This window comes from Salvelinus namaycush, chromosome 15 (assembly GCF_016432855.1).
Source record: "Salvelinus namaycush isolate Seneca chromosome 15, SaNama_1.0, whole genome shotgun sequence".
Classification (NCBI taxonomy): domain Eukaryota; kingdom Metazoa; phylum Chordata; class Actinopteri; order Salmoniformes; family Salmonidae; genus Salvelinus; species Salvelinus namaycush.
Window position 1 is genome coordinate 25625356 of NC_052321.1, and position 17321 is coordinate 25642676.

The window sequence follows — 17321 nt, forward strand, 5'->3', positions numbered from 1 at the left end:
TGATTATTATTTGACCATGCTTGTCACTTATGAACATTTTTGAACATCTTGGCATAGTTCTGTTATAATCTCCACCCGGCACAGCCAGAAGAGGACTGGCCACCCCTCATAGCCTGGTTCCTCTCTAGGTTTCTTCCTAGGTTTTGGCCTTTCTAGGGAGTTTTTCCTAGCCACCGTGCTTCTACACCTGCATTACTAGCTGTTTGGGGTTTTAGGCTGGGTTTCTGTACAGCACTTCGAGATATTAGCTGATGTACGAAGGGCTATATAAAATAAAATTGATTGATTGATTGATATTTGCACAACAAGAACAACGCTATTGAGAGGGGAAAGAAGAGTCTATTTTTATTTTTATTTTTTTTACCTTTATTTAACTAGGCAAGTCAGTTAAGAACAAATTCTTATTTTCAATGACGGCCTAGGAACAGTGGGTTAACTGCCTTGTTCAGGGGCAGAACGACAGATTTTTACCTTGTCAGTACAAGGATTCGATCTTGCAACCTTTCGGTTACTAGTCCAACGCTCTAACCACTAGGCTACCTGTCTGTGAAGCTAGGTAAACCAGAAAGGGGCTACAGCAGCCTGTCCTGCTGCAGATCTCTCCTCTCTCCTCTCTCCTCTCACCTCTCTGCCAGTGAGGATATGGCGGGCCAGCTTGACCTTGGCGAAGTTACCCTTCCCAATGGTCTTCAGGAGCCGATAGTTCCCCACATGAGGCTGCTCGTCGGCACCAGAGTTTCGGGTGCGGACTCCCGAGCGGACGGAGCGCGTGGTGACCTCCTGGCGCCCATTGCTGTGAGACGTATGCTGTGGACAGACAGACGGACAGACATGAGTGAAACAGTGTGCTGTAGACAGACAGACTGACAAGCGGACGGACAGACAGGAGGTGAACATCTCTGCACTAGCAGTGGCTCATGCTGGGGCATTCCATCCCCTGTCAGGATCCAAAACAACTCTCATGGTTATTACATGTTTATTGAACAGATTATGATCAAGCAAACCAAGAGGGTAAAGAAAGGTTAGTGTAGGTTTGGGTTGCAAAATTTTGGGAACTTTCAATAATTTCCCTCGGAATGAAGAGGGAATAAGCAGGAAATCCAGAATCCTCCTACCAGGATTTCTGGAAAACCAGGGAATTTTGCAACCCTAGTGTAGGTGACTCCAGCGTATTGATCTTTCTGACCATGGTTAAAAGCCCACAACACCCCATCCCAAAATCAGATAGAGACTTTTCTATGGGTCAGTATCGACTCTCCACCCCCATTCAGCTCCCTCAACAGGGCCTGCTCTGTGCTCTCACTCCGCCCTAACAACCCCACCCCTAACCTGGGCATCAGTGGTTCCCTGGCCACACAGACAGTTTCAGTTGTGGGAAAAGATATACAGCGCTGAACTGGGAAAAAAAGGGAAAGCATAGGCTAATAAGATTCAGATGTTTGCATTGATAAGGATGTTACCAGTAAGAATGCACTAGATTCAGCAGATGTCCAATAGCCTCGTAAACCAGACAGATCGCTGTGCTGGTCAGTCTGTTGGATCAGGCTAGACTTCCTGTAAAGCCAACCATAACACTGGGTTACAGTGCTGTTATCACTTGCAGGGATGCTATAATAAAAAATTAAAAAACGTAACCCCTTTTTCTCCCTAATACCAATTGGTAGTTACAGTCTTGTCCCATCGCTGCAACATGTTTTAATTTCTGTTGTGATCCACTACCAGCATAGACAACAACCTAAAAACAACACCTCTGAATGTGAGAACAATTCAACTCTCTCATAAACCTTCTCTAAGTAGATCTCACTTAAAGTATTATTACCTGGCAATATACTGAGTATACCAAACATTTGGAATACCTTCCTAATATTGAGTTGCACCCCACCTTTTGCCCTCAGAACAGCCTCAATTCCTCGGGGCATGGACTCTACAAGGTATCGAAAGCGTTCTACAGGGATGCTGGCCCATGTTGACTCCAATGCATCACAAAGTTGTGTAAAGTTGGCAGGATGTCCTTTGGGTGGTGGACCATTCTTGGTACATGTGAGAAACTGTTGACCATGAAAATCCAACCATTGTTGCAGTTCTTGGCACAAAGTGGTGTGCCTGGCACCTACTACCATACCCTGTTAAAAGGCACTTAAATATTTTTTCTTGCTCATTCACACTCTGAATGGCACACATACACAATCCATGTCTCAGCTGTCTCACGGCTTAAAAATAATTATTTAACCTGTCTCCTCCCCTTCATCTACACACTGACTGAAGTGGATTTAACAAATGACATCAATAAGGGATCATAGCTCTCACCTGGATTCACCTGGACAGTCTGTCATGGAAAAAGTAATAAATAGTTTGTATACTCAGTGTATGTTCCTTCACTACAATGTAAATTCCAGATTAACCAGATAGAGAGGATGAAGGAAACTTCATACAACAGTATAAAATGATCAAATTCACGAACAGACATTCCAAGAGAGTTTCGTCCTCATTTAGCCAAATGAAAATTCCAGGTAGCCTAGAGTTGCAGAGATTTATCTTATTAATAAATCGTTACTTACTATGGTGATGGGGGGTCTCTTCATCGACGGAGACCCTGTCATTTTTGTGCTGGCAATTTGAATGCCATTTAACCAGATAACTCTCTCGTTTTTGTGGGGGTAACTCATAGATCCCCTCGCGCTTGCCCGATACTCTCAACGAGAATGAAAATTGACAGACGATTGCCTTTGAACTGAAAGGGGTGGGAACTGTGTAAACCCATTGGTAGGCGAGCAATTGGCACCTCTATTGACCGACACTTTTAAAAACCAGTCCTCTAACAGGTAAGGTTTGGATGGAGATACAAATTAGTATCTATCACTGTCCACAGACCAAACACAGCATATGTCGTGTTTTCAGGCAACATAGGAGATTACAGCCAGGGCATGCACAGTAGAGGAACATATGCCAATCTCCCGTGTGACACAATGTATCGAACACTCAGATACAATGTAGCCAGTAGCCTAAGTAAAAGGGTATGATACAATGGAACAGGGAGAGTGGTTACTTTGTATTGTCAGACACACTACACCTCTAACTACTTAATAATACGTTAACTTACGCTTTCCGCCTCTTTCTCATTGACCGTAGGTAGTGGAGTTTTTGTTGACATTTTATTCTCGATGAATGTTGTCTCTATTTCCCGGATGATTCAATTCTGCACCTTCTTTGGCAATACAACGGTGGTGATTGTACTCTTGCTTCTGGACCAAAACCATGGATTCTGGATACTGTCTCAACATCGGTCCATCCAATCCAAATGTGTCTCAAGGTGTCCCGAGGACGCAGAAAAAGTGTGATGATGACATCTATTTCCCTATAACGCTCACTCGGCCTATAGTCATTTATATTGAAAATTAAGGTTGATAAGCTATATTTTTATTTGAAAAAATGCCATACATGGCCTCTTAAATGTATGTAATTATCGGAGACTGGCTCCAATCTAGGCTAGAATAGCACTCGGACAGAGGGGGCGGCAGATGGTTGTTGTCACCGGTCCCAAAATCGCTCCTTTTTGTAACGCAATCCTTGTGTGCCTTGATGTCCTGTCCGTCTGTATTCCTGAGTTTCAATAGCGTTTATCTTTCTGACTCGCTGTCGGCTCAATTTCTTCCATCTCCGATTCCGAATGAGGCTAGTGTTTTAGGTGGGACCAAAATGGCTACTCACGGGTTGGATCGGGCCAAATCCTGTCAGAACAGCAGAGGAAGTGAGGAAACAGGCGTCCCTCGGCGCTCATTGGAGCGCAATACAGCCGGTGATAGCGCGGTCACCGCTCAGTGATTCACATTAATGACAGATAGGAAATAACAGGTCTTTCTCTTGTGTACAAGTTCATGCCTTACCTACAGAAACCATGAGTCAGTGGTTGTGCTTCCAAACGTAGCTGGGTTATGGCAGGATGGCAGGTCCCTCCCATAAAGAAAATATACTGAACAAAAATAGAACGCAACATGCAACATTTTCATTGATTTTACCGAGTTACAGTTCATATGAGGAAATCAAGTCAATTCATTAGGCCCCAATCTATGAATGTAACATGACTGGGAATACAGATAAGCAGCTGTTGGTCAGATACCTTAAATAAAGTGGGCCTCAGGATCCCGTCACGGTATTTTTGTGCATTCAGATTGTCATCGATAAAATGCAATTGTGTTCGTAGCTTATGCCTGCCTGCCCATACCATAACCCCACAATGGGGTACTCTTCCCAACACTGACGTCAGCAAACCGCTCCGCCACACAACGCCGTACACATTATCTGCGGTTGAGGCAGGTTGGATGTACTGCCAGATTCTCTAAAACTAAATTGGAGGCAGTTTATGGTAGAGAAATTAATATTACGTTCTCTGGCAACAGCTCTGGGGGACATTCCTGCATTCAGAATGCCAATTGCACGCTCCCTCAAAACATGAGACATCTGTGGCATTGTGTTGTGACAAAGCTGCACATTTTAGTGTGGCCTTTTAATGGTCCTCAGCACAAGGCACACCCGTATAATGACCATGCCGTTTAATCAGCTTCTTGATATGCCACCGGTCAGGTGGATGAATTATCTTGGAAAAGGAGTAATGCTCACTAACAAAGAAATAAGCTTTCCAGGAGTATGAAAATGTAAGGGATATTTTATTTCAGCTCATGAAACCAACGCTTTACATGTTGCGTTTATATTTTTGTTCAGTGTATATTTTCCTCATCCAAGTGAAGTAGGCCTATAATAATAGATACTGATGCAATATACTGAATACTAATCAGGGGGGGGTTGAGTCACCCTGATGAGCATCATATATTTCAGTGTTGTTTTCTGTGCTCTCAATATTCCAAAAAGCTGTATCAATTCAAAAGTATGCTGCGACGGCACTGCTGACTTGTCAAGAGGGGGAATACCACAAGTATGTGGAGTACTGAGTGACATCCATAGAGGTTAGGCACAGTTTACACATACCACAGATCTGACAATATCAAGAATACCATCTAATAATTCAATTGGAACAAAATACAGTTGTGGACAGTAAAACATTTAATGACAAAAAAAGGGAAGAAATTCATGCCAGTCAAGTAATTCCCACAAAATCCACCCATATCTCAGATCGGATACATCTCAAAATTACAGAGGAAATGTGCATAGCGCCATGTTAATCATGCCAGGAAGCAGTGAGGGTGTGAGAAAAGGAAAGGAGGGCTGGTGATTTGACAAGATGAGAAAATGTGATTCAAAGCTACAACTTCTCAAAAATGGCATCCTTGTTTAAATTGCATCAATATCGAAGTCGTCCTCTTCCTCATCAGGCTTGTTCAGTTTTACTGTCTCCACTTTCAGTTCCCGAGCAGAAGAATCATACACAACCTGAGTGAGTATGAGAAAATAAGAGTTGTTACATTACAGTAGGTCTTGCATTAGCTGCAATTTTGACTAAACAGATCCTAGTAGCCCAACTCAAACAGTATAAAACTGTGAAAGCTGTGAAATCAGGGGATAGTCTAACCAGTACCTCCACATTTTCATCATCCTCTTCCACCTCGCTGCCCGCACTCTCTTCCTCCGCCTCCTTCAGCCACTTGATGAAAGGAGACGCCCTCGCATGGATCTCTTTGGCAAGTTCCTTAGAGACATACTTCTTGGACACCTGAAAGAGACAGTCATGAGCAACGAGACTTAGAGAACCGAGCAAACAGAAAATTAAACGTCACTTATTTTACAAGAAGCTACGAATTAAGCTAAGTGGGACATTCAAATGTATTGAAGTGTGTGTGAGCAATGTACATGTTTAACCACACACCTTCTCTGCCCAGGACAGTATGACATCCTCCTCCACTAGATCAGCATCATACAGGTCTTTGAGCACGACAGGCACACGGGGCAGCAGCTGGGCTTGGTGCAGCTTCACCAAGCACTCAAAGCCTCCCAGGAGGTACTTCTGGGCCTTCTTGTTATTCACACAGAACTGAAGTCATAAGGAGCAGTAACAAAACCATGATCAATTTGAGAAGGTTTTAGTCAACTGTCCCCTCTTGAATGCCTTACCACTGAGTTATGAGGTTATGACAGAGGTCAAACGTAACAATACGAGTTTGAAGACTCACGCGAAGGAAATGGCGCTTGTATTTCTTGATCTGGTCACGGATGTTTTCGTCAAACAGTAGTTCGCTCAGAATCAGCGGTCCCATGGCCATCACATCCAGACGCTCTGCCTCCGCCAAGATCTCCTTATCTGCTGCATCAACAGCGCAGTCCTCCCTTTTTTTCTGGAGAAAGTAACCACAAGCAAGAACGCTTTTAACACCATGGTCTTCAACATAGACCCCAAGAAGCCTAGCAACACAAAGATTCTTTCATTGTTACCCTATAGGAGACCCTGATCCTGGAGTGCCGCAGGTTAGGGACATGACAAATGGACAATTTAGCTTAATGTTTAAACTGCCACTGCAAAAATATTCTACACGCAATAGACAGAAGACTGACCACACATTTGCATCATTAGTGAAAAAGATTGCAGACAGGCCAGCGTGGGTGAGAGGGGCAGCAGAAACATGCTCATATGTTTTGGTAATGTGCATCTCACAATGTCTTGTCTTGCAAATTCACCAAAGTATCCTAAAAAGTTCCTCTTCCTCTGGTTTTACACAACTTTCCCAGGCCTTTATAGCCTATAACAGAAAATAACTGCACTGTGATTTCAATTAAGTGGGGGGGATACAAAAACATTGTTTTTAAGTTAGGGATTTTTCTTAACGTTAAGGATCCCAACTTCGTTTAAACGTTCACACCCTTACCACCGGAGCTTGTCTCAACTACACCCCACACCAGACCAACTGAGCTAATTGATTAGTTCAGTGACTGACTAAATGCAACACACCTGGCCTGGTTAAATCAAAAACATGAAGTGCTTATGGCACGCTAGGACCAAAGTTGCCTACACCATATCCAAGAGAATTTCACAATCAATCACCAACTTTCATTATCCTTGTAATTAGTTTCAGGCACAACTTACTTTGACAAAGTTATAGAATATGTTGACCCGCTCCTCCAGGGTCTTCTCCAGGTCCTCACTGAGGGTCAGGTTCTTTGCATGGGAGCTGATCTCCTCCATCCTTCGTCTCTGTGCCTCCTCCGTGGTCTCCTCTGCCCAATCCTCATCATCTTCACCATCCTGATACACAACATATTATCACTGGGTCAATGCTGCAGATGGCAGGCTTGAGATACTGACAAACTAGTCCCTCAGACCAATAATAGCTTGGAGACGGGTGATGGAGGTTTGTTCCCCCTATTCAACCGCTAACATTAAGACCTGGCATGGTTTGCGTACATTAATGAGGATACTCACTACGGCATCAGGGGCATCTATGTCGTTATGGTTCCCAGCCTCAACGCTGCCAGAGCCATTCTCCTTGTCCTTCTTACGGTTCTTCTTATCTTTCTTCTTCTCCACAGACCCAGGTTCATTTTCTGATGAAAAAGCCACCGGCGCTTTGACTCAATAGGCCACATATCTGACTTGACTTTTAGATTAGTAAGGAAACAAATCGATCATGGGCAAATTCTTATTGTGTGCTTACCTGGTGGGTTTTTGAGGATGAATGTGCAGAGCTTGTGTCGTGTGTCTAGCATGCCGCGGTACCCACAGGCCTTACAGGAGTTACCGATTGTTTGTTTCTTAGGATTGATATGCTGCAATGAAAAGGTCAAACAAATGAGCATATTCACTCTAATGACAGTGACTATACCACCAATAAGACAAGTAATAATTTACCCAGCAGACCATAACTGTATTGCAAGACAAAAAGACAATTGATCACTCACTGCAGGGTATGTAGCATACAAAGTTAGATCCAAATGGCTGCGGCATGAACAAGCAGAACCCAAAATTACAGATATAGCACAAGGTTGGCAGGACATCAAATATATCTATATACAAAAACCTGACCAGGGCTGTGTCATATCTACAGGCCTCAGGAGGGACCTTGATACAACACTATGCGGAGTAAAAAAAACAAAAAAACATGATTAAAAAAACATTACCGGGAAAACTGACCATCTGTGGCTTTGGTATAATGGTCAAATTACAATTGCAAAGTCCCACAGATCAATGCGCTCGACATTTCATTCCTGTCCCCCTCTACTACCCAAACGTACACCACAAATATGTTCCTCAAATAGTTACCAGATCAGTTTCAGGGTTATCACACTCAGGACACAGCACAAATTTCCGGATAAATACATCTAGCATGTCCTGCAACTTGTTTGCTTCATGGGATCCGTTTACGATGAAGCGGTCATTCTTTGCATCAAACTGGGTCTGAGCACCAAGCTCACAACCAAAAAACTTGGTCGGATCTGCAAGGATAAGAGTCAAAATCAACATCCCCTAAGCTAATGGATGGTAATGCACACTAACATTTAGCCACATCAAGGTATCAATGTATGGTGCGAGTCAATGTTAGCACTTCAGAAAACACTTGTGGTGGGGAGGTTAACTTACATGTTGGAGGCCTACTCAGTGCCTTTGCAACATCAGTCATGTTGACAATGACAGTCTTGATTCCATTTCCTTTGCCCTCAACCTGGACACAAATCCAACCACAAAAAAAACAAATAAATTAGTAGAATCATTTTGCAGATGATCACCATTGAGGCCTGCACATCTCACTGGAAAAGAATTAGAACAAACACAGCCAAAGATAGTCATTCAACATTCTTGATATTTGTTAGTAATTTCTCTTACAGGATCATACTATACCAGATAGTCACCTTAGCAATCAGACGGGGCATCTTGTAGCGATAGAACTGGTCTGCCACACTGCGGTTGACATTAACAGACATTTTGGCTGGCTACTAGCACTTTCAGTAAGATAAAAAATATATTGAATGGAGATGTTTCGGGATCTTCTGTCTGGAAAACAGAGGATGACATAAACGACTGCAAGCGTCCCCCGTCTCTGACATTAAAAATATTTTGCCAAAGTGGCCGCAAGCCCCTTGCTTGTAGACTAGGTTTCCCCCACACAGGTTCCAACAGCTGCACAACAGCTCTGAAAGAAAGGGAGAAAGGCATGGACATCAGCTCTAGTGCCACAGATTCTGATAACTTCCTAGATGGCAATGGCTTTTATTGAATACCCAAGTAGCCTATATAATTCTATGACTTGACCTTTGAATAACAATCTGTATAGGTATATTGTTAGCTACCCAATGTGTCCATAGTGTGGCTCTTATGAAATATCACCGTTGACAATTACAGACAAGACGAAAAGGCAGTCTGACATTTAGCTCATTGTCCTCCAATCCCGACCAGGCATTACCATATCGAGGTGGTCAAGTCACGAGTTGAAGACATCAAATTCGGCATAAAAAATTACTCTAACCTACGGAGCTAGCCATCTTCACGACTAGAGCAGTTAATCTCACATGTCATTGGGTTTGTTAACTAGTTACGCTAGCCAGCCAATTGATTTTGCTTTACCGTTAACTAGTTAATATATTTAACGACACATTCTTTCACTTCGATATACAAACCACTTACAAACGAAGTTGGGTAGATTAGCACCCAGAAAGCCTGACTGATGAAGCTAGCGTATGCAGAATTCAAAACAACTGGGAACTCGGAAATCTCCGACTTCAGGCCGTCCAGAACAACTAGCAACTCAGAAAAACCGAGTTCCGACTGGTAAATATCATTTAGGGTCATCCAACTCGGAATCTCGGGCATCTTTCTAGAGTTCCGACTGAAGAGCATTGACGTCATGATTCGACCTCGTTTCCAAGTTCGCAGTTATCTTGAAAGCGTCATTCATGCCGCGATCGGAACAACTGGGAAATCGGGAGAACAAACGCGCGCTCCGACTGGGAAAGATCGATTTGAATTCCACCTCGGGCCTCTTTCTAGAGCCCGGACGTCATGATTTGACCTCGTAAGTGTCCGAGTTCCCAGTTATTTTGAACGCGCCAAAACTACTAGTTGGCACTGCAGAGTGCGTCATCAGATGGCACGAGTGATGGGAGACGCCATTTTGATGTTCTTAGTTAAGACGCAAATAATTAAATTTTAAAATATACATTTACGATAGCACCTTACTCGTTATATAGTCATAATGCACTCACCGATTTCGTAAGACATAAACACACCGCTGGTCGTCCAAGAGGCGCAGTGAATGGTTGCCAATAGCTGTGATGTGTTGCTAGGCTTGTGGTGGCAAAATAAGTGTTGTTAACGTCGGAGGTGACACGATCCAGCAGATTCTTGCCCCTATTGTGAAAATATTCTGGACGCCCTCAGAGTGGGGATACCTAAGGAAACGCGAAAGTCAGTCAGTAGAAACTTGTTAACTAGATAATGCGGATAGCTAGCACGTTGATACTCTCACGCTAACTTTAGCTGTTTTTTTTGTTGCCTAACTAGCTTTAGCTAAATATAACATGTTGACAGCACAACAATTGCTAGCTAGACAAGTCAGATGGTCGACATTAAAATTGCTTACCTCTCGAAGGTTATTTTTCAATGCTTCTGCTTCTTCTGTGGGGTTTTACTTACAAACTATTGCCGCGTTCAAGACAACTGGGAACATGGAACTCGGGAATCTCCGACATCAGATTTACCGTGCGTTCAAGACAACTGGGAACGCGTTCCGACTGTGGAAAATAGTTTCAGTCATCCAACTCTAAATTCCAAGTAGGAAACTCAGGGATCATCCTAGAGCTTCGACTTCTCCGACCTAATGATCAGTGATTTCATAATTTGGCCGAATTCCTATGGTGCTTTCAAGACAACTAGATTTCGGAATTGGATGTTAAAAGTTAAAAACTATTCTTCCCCGTCGTTGCTCGTTTTGTTCAGAGTTCCCGGTGTTCTTGAACGCACTGAAGTCGGAGAGGTCCGAGTTCCCAGTTAATTTGAACGCAGCACCAAACATCCTATTATGGTGCATGGTCTTACACATATAATTAAGGGTTGAAAGCCACATTTTTGGGGGTGACCCAACCAAATTCACATATAGATGTGTGTTATAGATTCTCATTGAAAGCAAGTCTAAGAAGCGACGCTGTGTATTGTTTCTATTTGCACTCTTTCCAATGGTGTAGAGTAAAAATACTTTAAGGTACTACTTAAGTCGTTATTTTTGTGCATCTGTACTTTAATATTTATACTTTTGACAACTTTTACTTTTACTCCACTACATTCCTAAAGAAAATTATGTACTTTCTACTCCATACATTTTCCCTGACACACAAAATTACTTTGTACATTTTGAATGCTTAGCAGGACAGGAAAATTGTCTAATTCATGCGTTTAAAGACAAAATCCCTGGTCATCCCTACTACCTCTGATCTGGTGGACTCACTAAACACACATGCTTTGTTTGTTAATAATGTTGGTGTGACCCTGGATATCTGTAAATTAAAGAAACAAGAAAACTTGTCTGGTTTGCTTAAAATAAATCATTTGAATATTGTATCTTTAATAGGATCTTTATGGTTTTATGCATATAATTAGGAACTAGTAATTTAATAGGATCGCTATGATTTTATTGTACGGGGCATGCCACGTTCACATGTAGTCGGAACTAAGAAATGTCCAGCTTGCTGATTCATTAATCGCAACACGTGTATAACTGCAACCAGTTAGCAAGTCAGACATTTCAGAGTTTCCTAGTTCCGACTAGTATGTGAACGCAGCAACAATCCGCAGTTTTGGCCTCTGTCCCGTCTCCCGCAACCAAACACCACTAATGTAGAACAAAAAGTTTGATCTGTCCCGTATTTCAGTAAGACATTCCGACCTGTCTCTTGCAGTTACCTTGCGCTTATGAAAATATAGGCCTGTGTCACAGGATATAGGTGGCACCTTAATTGGGGAGGACGGGCTTATGGTAAGGGCTGGAGCAGAATCGTATCAAATACATGGTTTCCATGTAGAAAGATTAAGGTGCTATCATACACACATTTGCGTATGTCTTAACTAAGAATATCAAAATGGCGTCTCCCATCACTAGTGCCATCTGATGACGCACTCTGCAGTGCCAACTAGTAGTTATTGTAAGAAAACTCCTCACCGCTAGGAAAACAGCAAGTAGCTCCAGGTAATTGATATGCAGTGCTCTTAGTTCTGTCGACCAAACCCCCCTTTCAGAGTAGCCCACACACTCTCTCCCTGTCTCCGGCAGCCCCGAGGCCACCTTAACACTGATTAAAAAAAAGAGGCCCTTCTCCAGTAACCCCAATTTCCCTAAGAAGTCAGTGAACAACTAAGTCTGAACTCTTCCAGTGACACTGAGTGTGTTTCCACCCCAGGCAAACAGGACAGCACTTGTGAGTATCATGCCCTAGGCTTACTCTTACCACTGGCCATCTTACTCAAGCAAGGAAGCACAAACTACACAAGCAGAGCAGAAGTGCTAGGCTTTTAGCAAACACAAATCCTACCCAAGCAAGGAAGCATTAGCTACACGAGCAGAAAGTAGTTTGCTTTTAGCAAACACAAAAACCAATAACAAGACCCCAAACTCGCAACATCTAGGTGGACGAATAATCTCTCCCCACTAACAGACACCTAAGACGCTTGTAAATTGTGTTAGCTGAAGAGCGAAGAATTGAGGAAATGAATGTGAGCCATGGTGTTATAGCCATGGCTATACTCAATCCTCCCCTCCTCAACAAACCGCACTCCTACAAGATAAGAAGGGGCATTCGCAGAACTACCTGTTTTGTTTCCCAGCACTAATTTGGTCCGTTTTCTATTCTTTTGGACCATTGTCCAATCTTCCTTGCTTTTACCACCATAAGTTTGAAGTTCATCACCGTCTCCAGTTTCCGCCATCTTTCTGAGTTGCTTGTACCTCAACGCCATTGGTCCCACTCAGAGGGAGAATCTCAACTCCATACTCTTTCTCAATTGGATTTGCTAAACTCCTGCGTCCTCTCCTCCTTCCTCTCTCTCCTTTTGAAAAAGGTCAAAGGTAGGCCTAATCGAGGATAGGCGGCGAGTAGAAGGAACGTTGATGAAAATCCACTTGTATGAAATTACATTTACAGGGGTGAAATCCCCAAATAAATGTGTATATTGATAAAAGAAATTTAGCTAGTGGTGCAAGACATTTTATAGATAAAAGGATAAATAGCTTATTTCTCCTTCCAGAAAACAACTGCTTCAAAGGGGGTGTGGCAGATATCAAAACTCTCCCGCGAAGGACTCCGGTAGGATACACATGACCATCCTCGATGAAAGGTGGCTATCAAGGAGGGGAGGACACTCTTCCGTTCGACTACTAACAAATTGACTTCTCCTCAACCACCGACCTCTTATTGGTTTCTAGGTCACTGAAAAGAGGCTGGAAGACAAGCTTTTGCCCAAATGACAAAAGGCTCTTGCGTCCTTTCTCCTCGCCTCCTTCTCAAAACCCATTGGAAAAGGTCAGAGGAGATGGACTTCTGGCTTTCTCATCCAATGGGATTTGAGAAGATGGCAAGGAGAGAGGACTCGAGGAGTATGCTATTGAGATTCTCCCAGATGGCTCATTTCCATACAGGATTTACCCCAGTGTTTTACCCAAAAGGCAGACTTTTCTGTTTCCATCTACGCGGGCCAGCACCCGTGTCTCACTGGGCCATGGCTCCGGTGGATCTACTTTCACCTGGGGCCAAAGCCAGGCCACTGGTACTTTTCAGCCATCATTTACATGGCTCACTGTGAATTTTAACACCTTTACACAAAGCAACCATCTTGGTCTATGCCGCTCTGACATTGCTCGTCCAAATATTTATATATTCTTAATTCCATTAATTTACTTAGATTTGTGTGTAATGTGTGTATTGTTGTGAAATTGTTAGATATTACTTGTTAGATATCACTGCACTGTTGGAGCTAGAAACACAAGCATTTTGCTACACCCGCAATAACATCTGCTAAACATGTGTATGTGACAAATAAAATGTGATTTGATTTTGATGATGCAGTGGTTGTTGATTCTGCTCTCCCCAAGTTTTTAGTTTCACACTCCTATTGGAAACACAATTACACTTTAATTTACATTAATGTAAAACTGGTGACACACTGGTGTGGGGGTAAGTTTCCATGGAAATGTTGCAAATGCCTCCTCATTCTTCTCTTTCAATGCTAGACCTATGTTTGACGGGATAAATTCCTCTGTAGCCAAAATGTGAACTGTCTGCACAACTGGTTATCCCCGCCCTCCCCTTTCATCCATTGGACAAATCCTTCTTCGATGGGGTTGATGTAGTGGAGTGTGCGTCAGAGACAGGGAGGAAGTAATTAATCCTCCCTGTCTAATCCTTCACTAGAGTTCTCTCTATTTACACACAATGACCATATCAAGCAAATAAAACACAACAGACATGTTAAACTATTCAATGGAATAGTACTGATGTTGAGAATACTGGAAATTAGTTTACACAAACAAAAACAACTTTCTCTATGCAGTTTCAATTAAAATGTATTTGGTGAAGGACCCTCCCTCATATCACTCCCCTGCAGTCCCCCAACCCCAAAATATAGTGCCTTCAGAAGGTATTCAAACCCCCTGAATTTTTCCACATTTTGTTGTGTTACAAAGTGAGATTTAAATGAATTTAATTGTAATTTCTTGTCAAAGATCTACATAAAATACTCAATATCCAAGTGGAAGAAAAATTCTAACATTTGTAAAAACAAATAATCATGAAAAATAACACTAATATATCTTGATTAGATAAGTATTCAACACCCTGAGTCAATACATGTTAGAATCACCTTTGGTAGCGATTACAGCTGTGAGTCTCTAAGAGTTTTCCACACCTGGATTGTGCAACATTTGCCCATTATTCGTTTAAAAATTCTTCAAGGTCTGTCAAATTGGTTGTTGATTATTGCTAGACAAAAATGTTCAGGTCTTGCCATAGATTTTCAAACTGTAACTAGGCCATTCAGGAACATTCAATGTCATCTTGGTAAGCAATTCCAGTGTATATTTGGCCTTGTGTTTCAGGTTATTGTCTTGCTGAAAGGTGAATTTGTCTCCCAGTGTCTGTTAGAAAGCAGACTGAACCAGGTTTTCCTCTAGGATTTTGCCTGTCCTTAGCTCTATTACGTTTCTTTTTGTCCCAAGAAACTCCCTAGTCCTTGCCAATGACAAGCATACCCATAACATGATACAGCCACCACCATGCTTGAAAATACGAAGAGTGGTAGTCAGTGATGTGTTGTTGGAATTGCCCCAAACAAAGCTCAGGACATGAAGCTAATTTCTTTGTCATATTTGTTGCAGTTTTCCTTTAGTGCCTGTTTATGTTCTGGAATACAGTTGAAGTCGGAAGTTTACATACACCTTAGCCAAATACATTTAAACTCATTTTTTTTTTACAATTCCTGACATTTAATCCGAGTAAGAATTCCCTGTTTTAGGTCAGTTAGGATCACCACTTTATTTTAAGAATGTGAAATGTCAGAATAAAAGTAGAGGGTGATTTATTTCAGCTTTTATTTCTTTCATCACATTCCCAGTGGGTCAGAAGTTTACATACACTGAATTAGTATTTGGTAGCATTGCCTTTAAATTGTTTAACTTGGGTCAAACGTTTCGGGTAGTCTTCCACAAGCTTTCCACAATAAGTTGGTTGAATTTTGGCCCATTCCTCCTGACAGAACTGGTGTAACTGAGTCAGGTTTGTAGGCCTCCTTGCTCGCACACACTTTTTCAGTTCTGCCCACAAATTCTCTAAAGGATTGAGGTCAGGGCTTTGTGATGGCCACTCCAATACTTTGACTTTGTTGTCCTTAAGCCATTTTGCAACAACTTTGGAAGTATGCTTGGGGTCATTGTCCATTTGGAAGACCCATTTGCAACCAAGCTTTAACTTCCTGACTGATGTCTTGAGATGTTGCTTCAATATATCCACATAATTTTCCGTCCTCATGATGCCATCTATTTTGTGAAATACACCAGTCCCTCCTGCAGCAAAGCACCCCCACAACATGATGCTGCCACCCCCGTGCTTCACGGTTGGGATGTTCTTCGGCTTGCAAGCATTCCCCTTTTTCCTCCAAACATAACGATGGTCATTATGGCCAAACAGTTCTATTTTTGTTTCATCAGACCAGAGGACATTTCTCCAAAAAGTACGATCTTTGTCCCCATGTGCAGTAGCAAACCGTAGTCTCTCTTTTTTATGGCGGTTTTGGAGCACTGGCTTCTTCCTTGCTGAGCGGCCTTTCAGGTTATGTCGATATAGTACTTGTTTTACTGTGGATATAGATACTTTTGTACCTGTTTCCTCCAGCATCTTCACAAGGTCCTTTGCTGTTGTTCTGGGATTGATTTGCACTTTTCACACCAAAGTACGTTCATCTCTAGGAGACAGAACGCGTCTCCTTCCTGGGCGGTATGAAGGCTGCATGTTCCAAAGGTGTTTATACTTGCGTACTATTGTTTGTACAGATGAACGTGGTACCTTCAGGCATTTGGAAATTGCTCCCAAGGATGAACCAGACTTCTAAAGCCATGACATAATTTTCTGGAATTTTCCAAGCTGTTTAAATGCACAGTCAACTTAGTGTATGTAAACTTCTGACCCACTGGAATTGTGATACAGTGAATTATAAGTGAAATAATCTGTCTGTAAACAATTGTTGGAAAAATGACATGACGTGTCATGCACAAAGTAGATGTCCTAACCGACTTGCCAAAACTATAGTTTGTTAACAAGAAAATTGTGGAGAGGTTAAAAAACAAGTTTTAATGACTCCAACCTAAGTGTATGTAAACTTCTGACTTCAACTGTATATTTATTCTGTACAGGTTTCCTTCTTTTCACTCTGTCAATTGGGTTAGCACAATGTTGTTGATCCATCCTCAGTTTTCTCCTATCACAGCCATTAAACTCTGTAACTGTTTTAGTCATCATTGGCCTCATGGTGAAATCCCTGAGCGGTTTCCTTCCTCTCCGGCAACTGAGTTAGGAAGGACGCCTGTATCTTTGAAGTAACTGGGTGTATTGATACACCATCCAAAGTGTAATAAATAACTTCACCATGCTCAAAGGGATATTCAATGTCTGCTTTTTTATTTTTACCCATCTACCAACAGATGCCCTTTGTTGAGAGGCATTGAAAAACCTGCCTGGTCTTTTTAGTTGAATCTGTGCTTGGAATTCACTGCTCTACTGAGGGACCTTACAGATAATTGTATGTGTGGGGAACAGATATGAGGTAGTCATTCATTATTATTGCACACAGAGTAGTCCATGAAACTTATTATGTGACTTAATGAGCACATTCTTTTACTTATTTAGGC

At 42.2% G+C, this 17321-nt stretch overlaps 2 protein-coding genes across 15 annotated transcripts in view; both read right to left on the minus strand.

Annotated features, from left to right (window-relative positions):
- The window catches only part of LOC120060356 (MAP/microtubule affinity-regulating kinase 3-like), a 44501-nt gene extending 40776 nt beyond the window's left edge, over positions 1-3725 (minus strand). For all 11 annotated transcript variants that reach the window (XM_039009616.1, XM_039009613.1, XM_039009614.1 and 8 more), the window contains exons 1-2: positions 3101-3725; positions 625-807 (exon numbers count right to left, since the gene is read on the minus strand). In XM_039009616.1, the coding sequence (XP_038865544.1) occupies positions 625-807; positions 3101-3151 (234 nt within the window). In that variant the 5' untranslated portion in view covers positions 3152-3725. The remainder of the gene's footprint in view (positions 1-624; positions 808-3100) is intronic.
- Positions 3726-4645: 920 nt separating this feature from the next.
- On the minus strand, positions 4646-10635 carry LOC120060359 (eukaryotic translation initiation factor 5-like). 4 transcript variants are annotated; one of them, XM_039009620.1, is made up of 12 exons: positions 10518-10635; positions 10141-10326; positions 8791-9071; positions 8522-8603; positions 8204-8376; positions 7599-7710; positions 7367-7488; positions 7031-7189; positions 6123-6284; positions 5819-5983; positions 5531-5665; positions 4646-5385 (listed from the first exon to the last, which is right to left on the minus strand). In XM_039009620.1, the coding sequence occupies exons 3-12, from the start codon at positions 8860-8862 to the stop codon at positions 5287-5289; spliced, it is 1281 nt and encodes a 426-aa protein (XP_038865548.1). In that variant the 5' UTR covers positions 8863-9071; positions 10141-10326; positions 10518-10635; the 3' UTR covers positions 4646-5286. The 4 variants fall into 4 exon arrangements, with proteins under 4 accessions (XP_038865548.1, XP_038865550.1, XP_038865549.1 ...); XM_039009622.1 differs by lacking the exon at positions 10141-10326 and having other exon boundaries at positions 10518-10614; XM_039009621.1 differs by lacking the exons at positions 10141-10326; positions 10518-10635 and adding an exon at positions 9563-9879.
- Positions 10636-17321: the final 6686 nt, after the last annotated feature.